The 14,909-nt window shown below is 38.9% G+C and overlaps 1 protein-coding gene and 1 non-coding gene across 2 annotated transcripts in view; one reads left to right on the top strand and one right to left on the bottom strand.

The window, feature by feature from the left end:
* Nucleotides 1-14,909, top strand: part of FBXL17 (F-box and leucine rich repeat protein 17) — a 512,447-nt gene that overhangs the window by 3,444 nt on the left and 494,094 nt on the right. Inside the window, exons 2-3 of the mRNA XM_061152120.1 lie at nucleotides 10,915-11,037; nucleotides 14,260-14,517. Of these exons, the coding sequence (XP_061008103.1) occupies nucleotides 10,915-11,037; nucleotides 14,260-14,517 (381 nt within the window). The remainder of the gene's footprint in view (nucleotides 1-10,914; nucleotides 11,038-14,259; nucleotides 14,518-14,909) is intronic.
* On the bottom strand, nucleotides 13,444-13,515 carry TRNAG-UCC (transfer RNA glycine (anticodon UCC)). The gene has a single exon. It is a non-coding gene; the product is annotated as a tRNA-Gly (tRNA).

Raw genomic sequence — 14,909 nt, 5'->3', positions numbered from 1 at the left:
CTTAATTCTTTGTACTCTGCTTCAGTCAAATTTTTAACTCAATATCAATAGGTTTTTTTCAGTTTTGTTTTTATGTAAGTAGTGAGTATTACCTGCTTTAAGTTCACATAATGCAAAGAAAGCAAAAGTTTGCTTTGGTTCACCTCTACCCTCCATCTAGTTTTCTCTCCAGAGGTCACTGACTACCGTTACCAGTTTAGATTTTTTTTTCTAGACCTGTATTATGGGGTACAGTAGTTTCCAGTCACATACTACTATTTATATGAGAGTCCCTTGGACAGCAAGGAGATCCAGCCATCCATTCTAAAGGAAATCAGCCCTGAATATTTATTGGAAGGACTGATGCTGAAGCTGAAACTCCAAAACTGTGGCCACCTGATGCGAAGAACTGACTCATTGGAAAAGACCCTGATTCTGGGAAAGATTGAAGGCAGGAGGAAAAGGGGACGACAGAGGATGAGATGGTTGGATGGCATCATCGACTCAATGGACATGAGTTTGAGTAAACTCTGGGTGTTGGTGATGGACAGGGAGGCCTGGCGTGATGCAGTCCATGGGGTCCCAAAGAGTCGGACACAACTGAGCGGCTGAACTGACTGAACTGATTACTATTTAAATTTAAAGTAGTTAAAATTAAGTAAAATTTAAAATTCAGCTTCTCAGTCACAATAACTGTATTTCAGAGATCAGTAGTCAGGTGTGGCTGGCAGCTACCGTATTAGACTCTGCATATCCAGAATAGTTTCTTCATTGTAGAAAGCCCTATGTAAAACTTCATAGCCTTTTCCACAAATGGCATCAAAATGTACATGTTCTTCAATTTTTTTCGTTAACTGTATGAATTGGAGGTCTTTTGTTGTTAGTTAGTATATGGTTTCCTTCATTCTTTTTAGTTGTTGTGTAGTATCCCATAGTATTATGCCATACTGTATTTATTTCAATATGGTATGATTCAGTTCAGTTCAGTTGCTCAGTCGTGTCCGACTCTGCGACCCCATCGACTGCCGCACGCCAGGCCTCCCTTGACTCACACTCATGTCCGTGGAGCCGGTGATGCCATCCAGCCATCTCATCCTCTGTCTCCCACTTCTCCTCCTGGGAGCTGTGTAAAAATGAATTCTTTCTTGAAATGGTGAGCTTCACTGGGAATTGTAATTATGTAACTTCAGGAAGAGACCTTTGAGGTCATTTGGTCACTCCCTACTCCTTATGCATGAAAAAAAGCAGGCCCGGAGAAGTGAAATGGCTTACCCCAAGGCATTTTAGAGAGTGAATGGCAGACCCTGGGCTAGAACTCCGCTCAGTGTTTCCAGGTCTTGAGGTCTTTTCAACATCGGTGTAAAAAGGCCTGATTAACTTTCTCTCAGATTTTATGAAAGAAATTCCTTAATTGGAGGGCAGGTGGAAACTTAACACCAGTCAACTTCTCACCATTATGAGTCAGAGGCTAATTTTATAATTGGGTCTTTGGGGTTGAATTGTTTTTAAATGCAAGAAATTTGATAAGCAGGGGATGCCCCTTCAAAGTTCAACTGTGGGGATATCCTTTTCTTAGGTATTGAACACTTAATTAAGCCCATCACGTTTGATCTTGAATTGGTTAATGCGTTATTTTAGATCAGATAAGGTAGCCTCAGTCTTTGGTACCTGTTGCCTTTAAAACTTTAAGCAGTCTTGCCTACTGATATCAAAATTAGGTTTTTATATAGTAGAATCACTATAACAATTTTATCAAATGACAGCAGTGGAATATTTTTAAGTAGTTGCTATTTGAGTAACTGGGTATTTTGAATCTATATTTAAATTTCAGAGGCTTTGTGTGCTATATATTTAGATACCTTGGTCTCTGTCAGCAGACCGTTTCTTTTCCAAGCCAACTGGGTGAGAGGTCCAAAATCCATCACCACCATTAGAAAACCACTTTACCATGAATGCGTCTCTGATAGTGTGTCAGTAGTTATTAAATCTGTATTTTTATAGCTTTATTACCAACAGGTTGCTTTAGTGATCAAGGAAGAGTTTTATAAGAGAAATGTGTTTTGGAGGAAAGCTTATGTATCTGATCTGTTTTTTTCAGATATGAAAAAAGCAATGAAAATGGGAGTCAAAATGAGTAATACAACTTTTTAAAGCTTTGCATGTAGATTAGTAGTGGGTAAGAGGAACTAAGTTAATGTAGCTTTTCGTGAATGCTTTGACCTAAGGTTCTGATACCACATAAATTCTAGAAGGTACTCCAGAGACGATCTTAGCCAGTGCCGAAATGAAGTGTCCTTAGGGAGTCAGGTTCAAGATATCTTTTGGCTGGAGAATGCCTAGAAATCTTGGATAACTTAATTAAATGAGGCTACCAAAAGGTGAGATTTGTTTTCTTCTCATTTTGGGAAGTCTGTAAATTTTGGTGCCTTGTAATGAGTAGCTGTCAAGGGGGTTAACCTTGAGCTGTTCTTTATCAGCTTAAGATATCAGGTTCTATAAATGATAGGGAATGGAGGGAAGATACGTGAAGGCAAATATGGAAGCTTTTACTATTAAAATAATACTTTCTTAAAAAGTTATTTTCTTTTGGTTAAATATCCTGTTTTATGCTTATCAAGAGTCTTGAAGCAATAAGCACATAGTGTCTAGCACAGGGAAACACAGCCGTTATTTTGTATGACTTCAAGTGTAGTGTAATCTGTAAAAATATGGAATCACTATGTTGTACACCTGAAACTAACTTAATATTGTGAATCAACTATACTTCAATTAGAAATAGCGAATCTTGCCCAAGTCTTGGCCAGTTTGGAGCCCAGGTGACGTGGTCAGGGCACCCATGTGGTGGGAGAAGCCAGGAGCAGTGTTGGGAGACGGGTTGCATATGTACGCTCTTGGGTGCATTGCCTTACTCTGCCCTGAGAGAATCTCTGAGCAGCTGTACCCAAAACAGTGCGTCTGCTTAGTGTCCCTGTCTTAGCTTCTAAATACCATTCTCTGCGAAAAGGAATCAGTGTTCCTTGGAGAAATGACTGATTCCAGAGTTGGGACAGGGAAGACACAAGATGAGCTTAGACTATTTTGTGCCGGAACACAAGGAAGTGCTCAGAGAATCCTGGAGATGTGTCAGAGGACACATCGTTTCATAGTGTCTCCTCCCCAAATACTTAAAAAGGAGTCAGGTTTTGTTGAGTTTGGTGACTTGCTTTAGAATAAAACATTCTTGTGTGAATACCTGACTATAGACTGACACTCTGTGTAGTCATAGTTGGGGTTTTATTGGTTTGCTGTGCTTTAAATTTTAAAGGTTAAACTATGAGAAATTATTTTGATTATCGATTAGGAAATAGTTTTAGAATCTATGACGTCCCTTTGGCTGTGTGGTTAGAAAAATACCAGAACAGGAATTCCCTGGAGGTCAGTCATTAGGACTCCATGCTTTCACTGCCGGGGCCCGGGTTCACTCCCTGGTCGGGGAACTCAGATCCCTGCAAGCTGCACAGTGCAGGTCAAAAAAAAAAAAGAAAAAATACAAGAAATATATTTTGTGTCTCTGTTTTTCTAAGTGGTGCTTTATTCAACAGACTAGTTAGTAAATTTTTCTTTCAAGCTTTTGGCAAGCTGTTGTAAGTAGACTATTTAAGAAAGAGGCAATATATGATATTCATAGGAAAAAAATAGAAAAGACCAGAAAAGTTCAACTGACACAGAGGAGATAGTCAATATGAAATTGCTACACAGATTTACTTCTTTTCTTTCTATAACTTGCACGCAACCTGCTTGCTTATAAACCTTATCTCCCTCTTGTAGTAATGTCTGATAGCAGGTAATATCTCTTCATTGAGAAAAGAAATGGCCAAATATAGGTGTTGGCATGGTTGATTTTTAAAGGTCTGTGGGATATGTATGCCCAAATGTTAAGCAACAATACGTTCTCTGGAAGTTTCTTTAGTCTGAAGTATCTTTTGATAACTTATAGCAATGCCTTAGTCAAAAGTAGAATCTTCAAGGCTTGACAATACTTGGATATTGGCCTGGTAGTGGTTAGTTCAGATTATATCAGTAATATGACTTGTACATTTTCTGGTAATTAATAGTTTAGTTGCATTGTCCAGATCCACCCCTAAAGATCTAGGAATATTAAGCATGTTTTCAACCCAGGTCTTGACTAGAAGTCATGGCTGTTTCCTGATATCGTTCCCTTTATATTGTTGTTAGTAACAGAACTTACCGTGTTCTAGCTAGGCTCCTGGCCACCTAACCAGAGACTGTTTCTTAGCCTTTCATGGATAAGGGAGGCTGTGACTAAGTATTAGGTAATAGGGTGGGAGTAGAAGCAATGTATACCACTTCCAAGTCATACTATAAAAGGTAGCCACTTGTCCTTTGCTTACTCTTCTGTTTTCCAGGGCTTGTTATTGTTCAGTCACTCAGTCGTGTCCGACTCTCTGCAACCACATGGACTGCAGCACGCCAGGCCTCCCTGTCCATCACCAACTCCCGGAGTTTACTCAGACTCCTGTCCATCGAGTCAGTGATGCCATCCAGCCATCTCATCCTCTGTCGTCCCCTTCTGCCCTCAATCTTTCCCAGCATCAGGGTCTTTTCCAATGAGTCAGCTCTTCACCGTAGGTGGCCAGAGTCCTGGAGCTTCAGCATCAGTCCTTCCAATGAACACCCAGGACTGATCTCTTTAGGATGGAATGGTTGGATCTCCTTGCAGTCCAAGGGACTCTCAAGAGTCTTCTCCAACCACAGTTCAAAAGCATCAATTATTTGGCACTCAACTTGCTGTATGGTCCAACTCTCACATCCATACATGACTACTGGAAAAACCATAGCCTTGACTAGACGGACTTTTGTCGGCAAAGTGTAATGACTGCTTTTTAATGTGCCGTCAAGGTTTGTCATATCTTTTCTTCCAAGGAACAAGCATCTTTGAATTTCATGACTGCAGTCACCATCTGCAGTGATTTTGGAACCCCCCAAAATAAAGTCTTGTCACTGTTTCCACTGTTTCCCCATCTATTTATCATGAAGTGATGGGACCGGTTGCCATGATCTTAGTTTTCTGAATGTTGAGCTTTAAGCCAACTTTTTCACTCTCCTCTTTCACTTTCATCAAGAGGTTCTTTAGTTCCTCTTTGCTTTCTGCCATAAGGATGGTGTCATCTGCATATCTGAGGTTGTATTTCTCCCTCTTGATTCCAGCTTGTGCTTCATCCAGTTGACATTTCACATGATGTACTCTGCATATAAGTTAAATAAGCAGGATGACAATATACAGCCTTGAAGTACACCTTTCCCAATTTGGAACCAGTCTGTTCCATGTCTGGTTCTAACTGTTCTTCTTGATCTGTATACAGGTTTTTCAGGAGGCAGGGCTAGATGACCTGGATTAAAAGAGTAACTCATTTTCCCCTGTATATTAGGACAGTGAGCAACAAATACAAGATCATCTATGCATTTATCTTTTGCAACCTTAGAATACCTACTTGGTGTGGACTTCTGTCATGTTCAAGCCATTACTAACAGGACTGTGTTAACGTAAGCAACTTCTTAGCTTGATTCAAGTGCCATTTCAGTTTTTTCATTGTCATTTTCCCCTCTTTCTTATTTAACAAAAATGTTGGTCCAGGTCAGTCCTTTATGTTCTTTTTCTTCAAAGCAACCTTTGAGATGCTCTTTCTCTTCAGTCTCAGCTTATCCAAAGATAATTCAGACATGTCTTTGAATATATAATTTTGAAGTCAGTGAACAAATCTCATACCTTAGTGTCTCCCATAGAAGCCCAGGTACATGTGCACAGATGTTTGTTAAATGAATTAAGAAAAACACCATGGGGCAGATTATTTTCTGGGGTAATTTCTGGGGTGGTTATTTTCTGAGGAGTTAGGGTGTGGGCGAGATGGCATTTTAATGGCTGTAAGAAAAGCCAGTATATTAAAACATATGTTAATTATTTCTGTTTAACAAGTTCGGCAATTTAAGACCACAAACATTTATTACTTCATGTTTTCTGTGGGAATCTTTTCATGGCTTTGCTGGGTCCCTCTGATCCAGGGTCTCTTACGGGGCTATGATCAAGGTATCGCTGGGGCTGCCCGCCTGGGGCGTGAGTGCTTCCAGCCAGGCTTACTCACCTGGGTGTTGGCAGGCCTCAGGTCCTGCTTGGCTGTTGGCCAGATGTTTAAGTCCCTTGCCATGCCACTTGAGCTTCTCCAGAGGGCTGATCACATGCAACAGCAGAGTCAGAACACCCAAAATAAGCCACAGTTTTCTTAACTCAGTCTCTTCTGCCGTACTCTTTTCATTAAAAGTGAGTCAATAAATCCTGCTTATACACCCAAGGGGAGACTTACACAGGTGTAACTTCCAGGAGGTGGGGTCATTGAGGTCCATTTTATAGGTTGCCTACAATAAACCATATGCAGAGATCTGTTAAATATGCATTGGTGTTTCAGCTTCGATTTTGCTTTTTTACTTTTATCCATCTTTGCTGGTACTGCTGTTACCTTCCCTTCACTCACTCATTGAATTTCCTTTCACCTAAGTAAAATCTACCTAGATTTAGTCAATTATTTGTTGTGACAATCACCTTACTTTTACAAAAGAACAAATTAAGATCCAAGGAAGGTACTACCCAAAGTCACACATATTTTAAATGAGGTGTTTCTTGGTTCCAGTGACCATATTCCACACATCCTCTGTTTGCTAAGGGACAAATTAGCCCTTTAAAATCATGGTAGTCCTTTAACCTTCAACAAATGATCTAGTTTCTCTAAACCTTTATTTTCTTGTCTATGAAATGTGGAGGGGACAAGCATAAAAAAAAATCTACCAGAGAGGAACTTCTAACTTTGGCTGCATGAAAAGTTTGGTGGATGGTCTCTGCAAACAGTACACACACACACAAACACACGTCGTATATGTATATACACACATATCAATACCCATATACGTATATATGTAAATAACTGGGCAAAATTGCCCTAAACTGTTTGGGCTTTGGGAATTGACCAAAGGCAGACAACAAACTGAAATGTATTTATTCTTAGGAAAGCTACTAGAGCTCAGGTAAGAAGAGTGGAAGTCTATACCACTCTTGAATTGAGACCCCTAATAGCAGTAGATCAAACCAATCAATCCTAAAGGAAATCAGTCCTGATTATTCAGTGGAGGGACTGATGCTGAGGCTCCAGCTCCAATACTTTGACCACCTGATGGGAAGAACTGACTCTTTGGAAAAGACCCTGATGCTGGGAAAGATTGAAGGCGGGGGAGAAAGGGACGACAGAGGATGAGATGGTTGGATGGCATCACTGAGTCAGTGGACGTGAATTGGAGCAAACCCCTGTGAAGGACAGGGAAGCCTGGTGTGCTGCAGTCTATTGGGTCACAAAGAGTCAGACACAAGTTAGTGGCTGAATAACACTTGGTGTTATTCAGCTTGGTGTCTTAGGAAGTTAACTCAGTTAGGGGCAATGAGTAACAACCTGTATCTGTCAACTAAACGTGATGAACTTTGTAGGAAGAAAATAGTTAAAACCCACATATTTGCAAGTTTCATATTGTGGTGCCAGTTGGGATGAGGTGGGGATCAGCTAGGAATTTAACCAGTGGACCTTGGAAATGAGAGACCCATAAAGGGATAATAAGCTCTTCACATATCCTTGGTTTACTCAAACTATGCACGTGTCTTGGGGAGACTTGAGAGTATCTAGCAGAAAGCAAGGGCCAAAGCAACCTTGAGAATAAGCCTTGAATATGCTCTTCCCAACCCATGCACAGATTGAAGGGCAGGCTTGAGGTATTTGAGCATTTTTTTGCCCAAATTTAGACAGGGAAGCCATGCTAAAGAAATACAAATAAGAATTAAAACTTGAGCAGAGACATGCAAACAAACATTCAAACTTCAGATCCTACCATTTAAGGCCAGGGAGATTAAAGTTGAAACAGATTTCAGAGAAGTAAATCAAATTCCAGAGTTGCTACAATATGTTACCTAAAATGACTGGTTTTGAATGAAAAATTATGAGACATGTTAAAGAGACAGAAAAAAAGTGACCTATACTGAGAGGAAACAAAACAGTTAATAATAATTGAGTAAGCACAGGTATTAGACCTAGGAGATGAAAACTTCAAACTATTACAAACATGTTAACAGAATGGAAAGAAACATCATTCAGATTATAAGAGAATATAACATTGACCCAAAGAATGGAAAGTTTCAACGTAAAGAAATGGAAACTAAAAAAGCATTTTCCGATGCTATTGCAAATAGAAGTGCTTTCCTTTTTTACAGTTGTATTTATGATTGCACAGGCTGTCTCTAGTTGCAGTGAGTGGAGGCTTCTCTTGCAGAGCACAGGCTCTAGATTGAGAGTTGAGTAGCTGTGGTGCACGGGCTTAGTTGCTTTTCAGCATGTGGAGTCTACCTGGATCAGGGTTCAAACCCGTGTCTCCTGCATTGGAAGGTGGATTCTTATCCACTGCACCACTGGGGAAGTCCTTCCTTATTTTATTTCTTAACTGTTCATTGATAGTGTATAGAAATAGTTGCTTATTAGCTGTTAAGTTTTTTTGTGTATAATTTTTCATAATTGTGACTATAGAACATTTTAATTTTCTAATCTGAATGCCCTTTCATTCTTTTCCTTATGTAACTGCCCTGGCCAGAGTCTCTAGTACAGTGTTGTGTAGAAGTGGAGACAGCAGAAATCTTTGTCTTGTTCCTCATCTCAAGGGAAAATACTCAGTCTTTGACCATTAAGTATAATAATAATGGCAGGATTTCTACACGTGCCGTCTATCACATTAAGGAAGTTTCCTTTCATTCCTAGTTTCCTGAGTATATTTGTCAAGAAATGGGATTAGATTTTGTCAAATGCTTTTTCTACATTAATTGAAATGGTTGAGTTTTTAAACCTTTATTCTATTAATGTGGTGTGTTAAATGGATTTATTTTTGCCTGTTGAACCATCTTTGCATTCTTGGGATAAATACCACTTGACCATGGTGTATGATCCTTTTAATATGCTGCTTGATTTACTTTGGTGATATAGTTGACTCTTGAACAACATGGGTTTGAACTGTGCAGGTCTTCTTACATGCAGGTTTCTTTTCAACAGTAAACACTGTGATACTATGTAATCCTTGGTTGGTTCAATCTGTGGGTGATGAATTGCACATTGGGAGGGCCTACTATGAAGTTACACCTGGATTTCAACTGCATGAAGGGTCAGCATCCCAATCCCTATGCTGTTCAAGGGCCAAATAGACTGTTTAGGGATTTTTTGCATTTAAATTCATAAGAGACATTGGTCTATAGTTTTCTTGTGATGTCTTTGACTTTAGTATCAGAGTAATGCTAACCTCATGGAGTTAGCAAGAGTTCCCTTATACTCCAGTTTTGGGAATCATTTAAGAAGGATTTGTATTTTTTCTTTAAGTGTATCACTATTAGGGCCGTCTGGTCCTTGGCCTTTCTTCATTGGAAGTTTTTGATTACTGATTGAACATTTTCTCTTTTTATAGGTCTATTGAAATTTTCTATTTCTTCTTGAATTAGTTTTTTGTACTTTGTATATATTTAGAAATTTGTTTTGTTTAGATTATCTAATTTGTTGGCATATAGTTGTTCATAATACCCTGTTTTAATTCTTTCTTTTTTTGTAAGGTTGGTAATAATGTCTTTTTGTATCCATGGTTTTAGTAGATTGAGTGTTTCTCTCTCTCTTTCTCTCTCTCGGTTGTGACGTTCAGTTTAGTCCAGTTCAGTCGGTCAGTCGTGTCCAACTCTTTGCGACCCCATGAACTGCAGCACGCCAGGCCTCCCTGTCCATCACCAACTCCCAGAGTTTACTCAAACTCATGTCCATTGAGTTGGTGATGCCATCCAGCCATCTCATCCTCTGTTGTCCCCTTCTCCTCCTGCCCTCAATCTTTCCCAGCTTTAGGGTCTTTTCCAATGAATCAACTCTTTGCATGAGGTGGCCAAAGTACTGGAGTTTCGGCTTCAGCATCAGTCCTTCCAGTGAACACCTAGGACTGATCTCCTTTAGGAAGGACTGGTTGGATCTCCTTGCAGTCCAAGGGACTCTCAAGAGGCTTCTCCAACACCATAGTTCAAAAGCATCAATTTTTCGGCACTCAGCTTTCTTCACAGTCCAACTCTCACATCCATATATGACCACTGGAAAAACCATAGCCTTGACCAGACAGACCTTTGTTGGCAAAGTAATGTCTCTGCTTTAATATGCTGTCCAGGTTGGTCATAACTTTCCTTCCAAGGAGTAAGTGTCTTTTAATTTCATGGCTGCAGTCACCATCTGCAGTGATTTTGGAGCCCCCAAAAATAAAGTCTGACACTGTTTCCACTGTCTCCCCATCTATTTCCCATGAGGTGAGACCAGATGCCATGATCTTAGTTTTCTGAATGTTCAGCTTTAAGCCAACTTTTTCACTCTCCCATTTCACTTTCATCAAGAGGCTCTTTAGGTCTTCTTCACTTTCTGCCATAAGGGTGGTGTCATCTGCGTATCTGAGGTTATTGATATTTCTCTCGGCAATCTTGATTCCAGCTTAGCTACTCCCGTGTCATACTTCCTCTTTAGTACAATCCATAACAGTGACTCTTTTAATAATGGTCACTTGTACTAAAATGGTTTTCTGTTTTAAAAAATTAATTTTTCATGGCCGGAAAGATGACCACCCTCTCACCTGTCACACAGCACACATTTGTGGGGAACCTGGTGCTCAGCCATTCATAGACAGTGCGCTTGGGGTTTCCTATATAGCGGAGCAGCTCCCTTGCTGTGATCAGTCCTTGATACAAGGGATACATTTTTTAAAGAGATTAGTTTTTTCTAACTGTAAAAACTTTTATTGCCTGTAAAATGTTTAACACATATTATGTGGTTCCTTTTTTATTCACAGATATTTTCCAATTTATCTCTGGATGAACGTTGCCTTTCTGCATCATTGGTGTGCAAGTACTGGCGTGACCTTTGTTTAGATTTCCAGTTTTGGAAGCAGCTGGATCTTAGTAGTCGTCAGCAGGTATGGATTCTGATTCTACAAAAACACTCAATTTGACCTATTAAAAAAAATATCTTTTTTCTTCTTAGAAATCTTCTTTCACACTGTAGTTTTTCAGGATAGTTCAAATGACCAAAATCTAGAATTCTGTGCTTTAGTAATTTTTTTTTTTTTCCAAATTCAAGTTGAAGCTAGGTTTCTATGATGAATATTTCTTTTAGTTTGGATTGGTAGTTTTGGGTTGCTTCTTAATCCTTTTTGTTGTAGTCCTCTTTGTTTCCCCCACCTTATTATTATTTTTTTGTGCTGCATTAAAAAAAGTTACTAAACTTTTCATTTTTTGGGGAGATAATTAGTAGACAGTGATGGCAAACACTTAAATAGTACTGCTGACTTGCCACATATGTACTGTTCTGTGAGTTTTATGTATATTCATTTGATCAGCAACCTTATGAGTTGATACTATCATTATCCCTATTAATAATTTATTATACTTTTGATGATAGTATTCTTATAATGTTATTTTGCTTGAAGAAATGGAAGCAAAATGGAATAAGTTAACTTACTTTGTTTTAATTTTCACTTTGATGAGTTTTCCAATCCTCCCCGTTGCCCAGCTGCCCATTATGTTTATATGGTAGTGTCATTTAAGAAAGAAAGTAGTTTATATTGCCTTATTACAAATAGTTGGTTGGACTTGTTAAATTCTTCTTTGGTTGTCAATACTTGGCATTGGAAACATAAAAAATATCCACTGAAAATAGGATTTTATTAGAGTACTAAACCTGCTGTAAACCTTCCGTGATATTGTTAGTAGTGAGGTGCTGGTGAATGTTTCAACAGCTGGCTTTCAAAAACAAGTGAACAAAGAAAGAGCCCCGATTTGTTACATTTTCCAGTTTTTGTGGTACAAATACTCTCACCAGGACCAATTTCAAGCTACCAGTGTGATGTTACAGAATGTAATGCTATCACAGATGTGGAAAGTGGTACATAGTCTAGATTCTGATTTGGTACAAGCCAACTCCAACATACCACCGGTAGCATATGTGTCTGTTTATAACATGTGTACTGTAAAGAATAAACAAGTTCCTGAGCATTTTTTTTAAGTTTCCTTTTTGTTTTCCTGCCTCATTGGTAAGGGTTAAGATAGTTATACAATGTTTACCTGCCTGAGTTCATGAAGTTTGTATCCAGGGGGGATGGCGAATATTTAGTTAGTTGTGGCTGAGTGTAGAGGGAGGTAATGTGAAGTAATCCATTGTGTTTTAACTTCCTTAGTCTTGAATATCTGAGCTTTTTGTTCCAAACTCTGAGTCAAAATAGCTTTTCTCCTCTCCTGGTAGGTTTGGAGGTTTAAATAAAAAGGAAAGAAAACAGAGAAAGAGGTACACTGTTTCCAACAAGTAGAAACAAAGGTGGTTTCAGCCTTGGTTCTTACTCCTTGTAACCCTCAGTCAGTTCAGTTCAGTCGCTCAGGCATGTCCGACTCTTTGCGACCCCCTCAACACTTCCCAATTCTTTTCTTCTTCCTTTCTAAATTTAATCATGTGTGCTTTCTCTCATCATTATTTTTACTCAAAAGACTTTGAATAATGTTAACTCTGTTTTCTTTTTTTTTGAAATATGATTGGGCAGGGAATGTGTGGAGGTTGCTTTTAAAAATTGTTTAAAAAATTGAGATGGCCCTGTGAGTTTTTCACTAGATGAATTTTACGATTACTTATATTTAGCTTTGAGTCTTCTGAGATAAGCTTTTTTTTTTTTTTGTAAATGGCCTTTGTATATAGTCTTTGGTGTCCTAATACCCAGGATGATATATTGTGTAAACTGTGGATTTAATTATATGTAATGTATTCTGATAGAAGTAGTAAAGCAATTGAAATTTTTATACTTTGGTAGGTATCATCTAATATTATGTGTGAAAAGTCAAGATTCATGCATCATGTTGACTGATACATACCATTTGTTGGGTTAAGAACCAACTCAAAATTTTAATAGTTTTTTTTCTGGGGAGTTTTTTGTGAGTTTAAAGGTTTAATTAAAGTGTGTTTTCCTAATAAGGATAGATTTTTAAGCTTTTATTGAAAACCAGTACATTATATTATCACTTGGTGTTTCTGACACCAAATGTTTGCTTTTTTCTATGCTGACAAATTCTCTTAAGCTAACTTGGTATTCCACCAATTCAGTTCAATTCTGACAGTAACTCCTGGAGTTAGTACAGACCTTACAGTTTAAGGGCTCAGTCCCATGACTGTCCCCACTTAATATACCCGTCACAAGTCCTGAAAGTGAAAGTGAAGTCGCTCAGTTGTGTCCGACTCTCTGTGATCCCATGGACTGTAGCCTACCACACTCCTCTGTCCATGGGATTTTCCAGGCAAGAGAACTGGAGTGGGTTGCCATCCCCTTCTCCAGAGGATCTTCCCGACCCAGGGATCGAACCCGGGTCTCCTGCATGGAAGGCAGATGCTTTACCATCTGAGCCACCAGGGAAGTCTCGAGCCACCTATACTTCTGACTGACCATCTTTAAAACTAGAAGTTCCCCATCCCCTGCTCAAGGTGATAATTTGCTAAAGTGATCAGAACTCAGGAAAATACTAATGTTTACTGGTTTAGTGTAGAAGATATACCCCAAGACCAGACAAATGGAAAAGATGCCTAGGGCAAGGTTTCAGGAGAGAGGATATGGAGCTTCCCTGTCCCTAAAGCCACATCACCCTCACAGCACTTTAATATTCACCAACTCAGAAGCCCTCCAGATCTCATTGTTCAAGAGTTTTTATAACCCGCCTCCAGCTTCTGACCAGGCTGACCAGAAAGTCAGACTGTGGGACTGGAAGTTTCCGCACTCTAATCACACGGTGTCTGATCTTTCTGGTGACCAGCTCCCATCCTAAAGCTCTCTGGAGGCCCCAGCTTAAGTCATTTCATTACTGTAAACTCAGGCATGGTCACAAGGGGCTAGTTAAAGAAAACAAAAGACATTCCCATCACTCAGGAAATTCCTAGGACTTTAGGAGCTCTGTTCTAGGAACTGGAGACAAAAGATCAAATATATTTTTAAAATCATACGACAGTTCTTATAATGCTTTAGTATTAAGAAGGTTTTCTTTTTGATTGTGGTTTTCATGCTATAATCTGTTATATATTAGAAAAAATTAATAAAAGAATAGAAAGTAAGTTTCCATTTTTAGCAAAGTTTTAAATTTATTGCTTTTTTTCTCCCCTCTCATAGGTCACTGATGAATTATTGGAAAAAATTGCATCAAGAAGTCAAAATATAATTGAAATCAACATTTCTGATTGTCGCAGTATGTCTGATACTGGCGTATGTGTTCTAGCATTTAAATGTCCTGGACTTCTTAGGTATACAGCTTACAGGTGTAAACAGCTTTCTGACACCTCTATTATTGCAGTTGCCTCTCACTGTCCTTTACTTCAGAAAGTTCATGTAGGCAACCAGGACAAACTCACTGATGAAGGACTCAAGCAGGTAAATTTTGGCATCTATAAAGTGGTTTTGCATGTATTAATGTGTTTTTTTGCAGCGTAACTTTGAAAGATTTTTATGTTAAAAGTAATACTCAGGGAATAAGTCATTTTTTTATGTATCCATGAATATTTGGGTTCATGAACTAGAGTGCTGTGGCTGTAGTGTACAAACTAACTTTGGGTGTTTTAATAAGTGCCTGAACTTCTTTGACCAGCCATTTTATTTCTTTATTCTTTTGTTACTTAAATTTTGTACTAAATTTTGCTTTATGTAGGAGCTTCCCTGATAGCTCAGTTGTTAAAGAATCCGCCTGCAATACAGGAGAGCCTGGTTCGATTCCTAGGTTGGGAAGATCCTCTGGAGAAGGAATAGCCTATCCACTCCAGTATTCT

This window comes from Dama dama, chromosome 9 (genome assembly GCF_033118175.1).
Source record: "Dama dama isolate Ldn47 chromosome 9, ASM3311817v1, whole genome shotgun sequence".
In the NCBI taxonomy this organism is placed as follows: domain Eukaryota; kingdom Metazoa; phylum Chordata; class Mammalia; order Artiodactyla; family Cervidae; genus Dama; species Dama dama.
The sequence above is the reverse complement of the archived record's forward strand: the minus strand, read 5'-3'. Positions and strand labels throughout refer to the sequence as shown.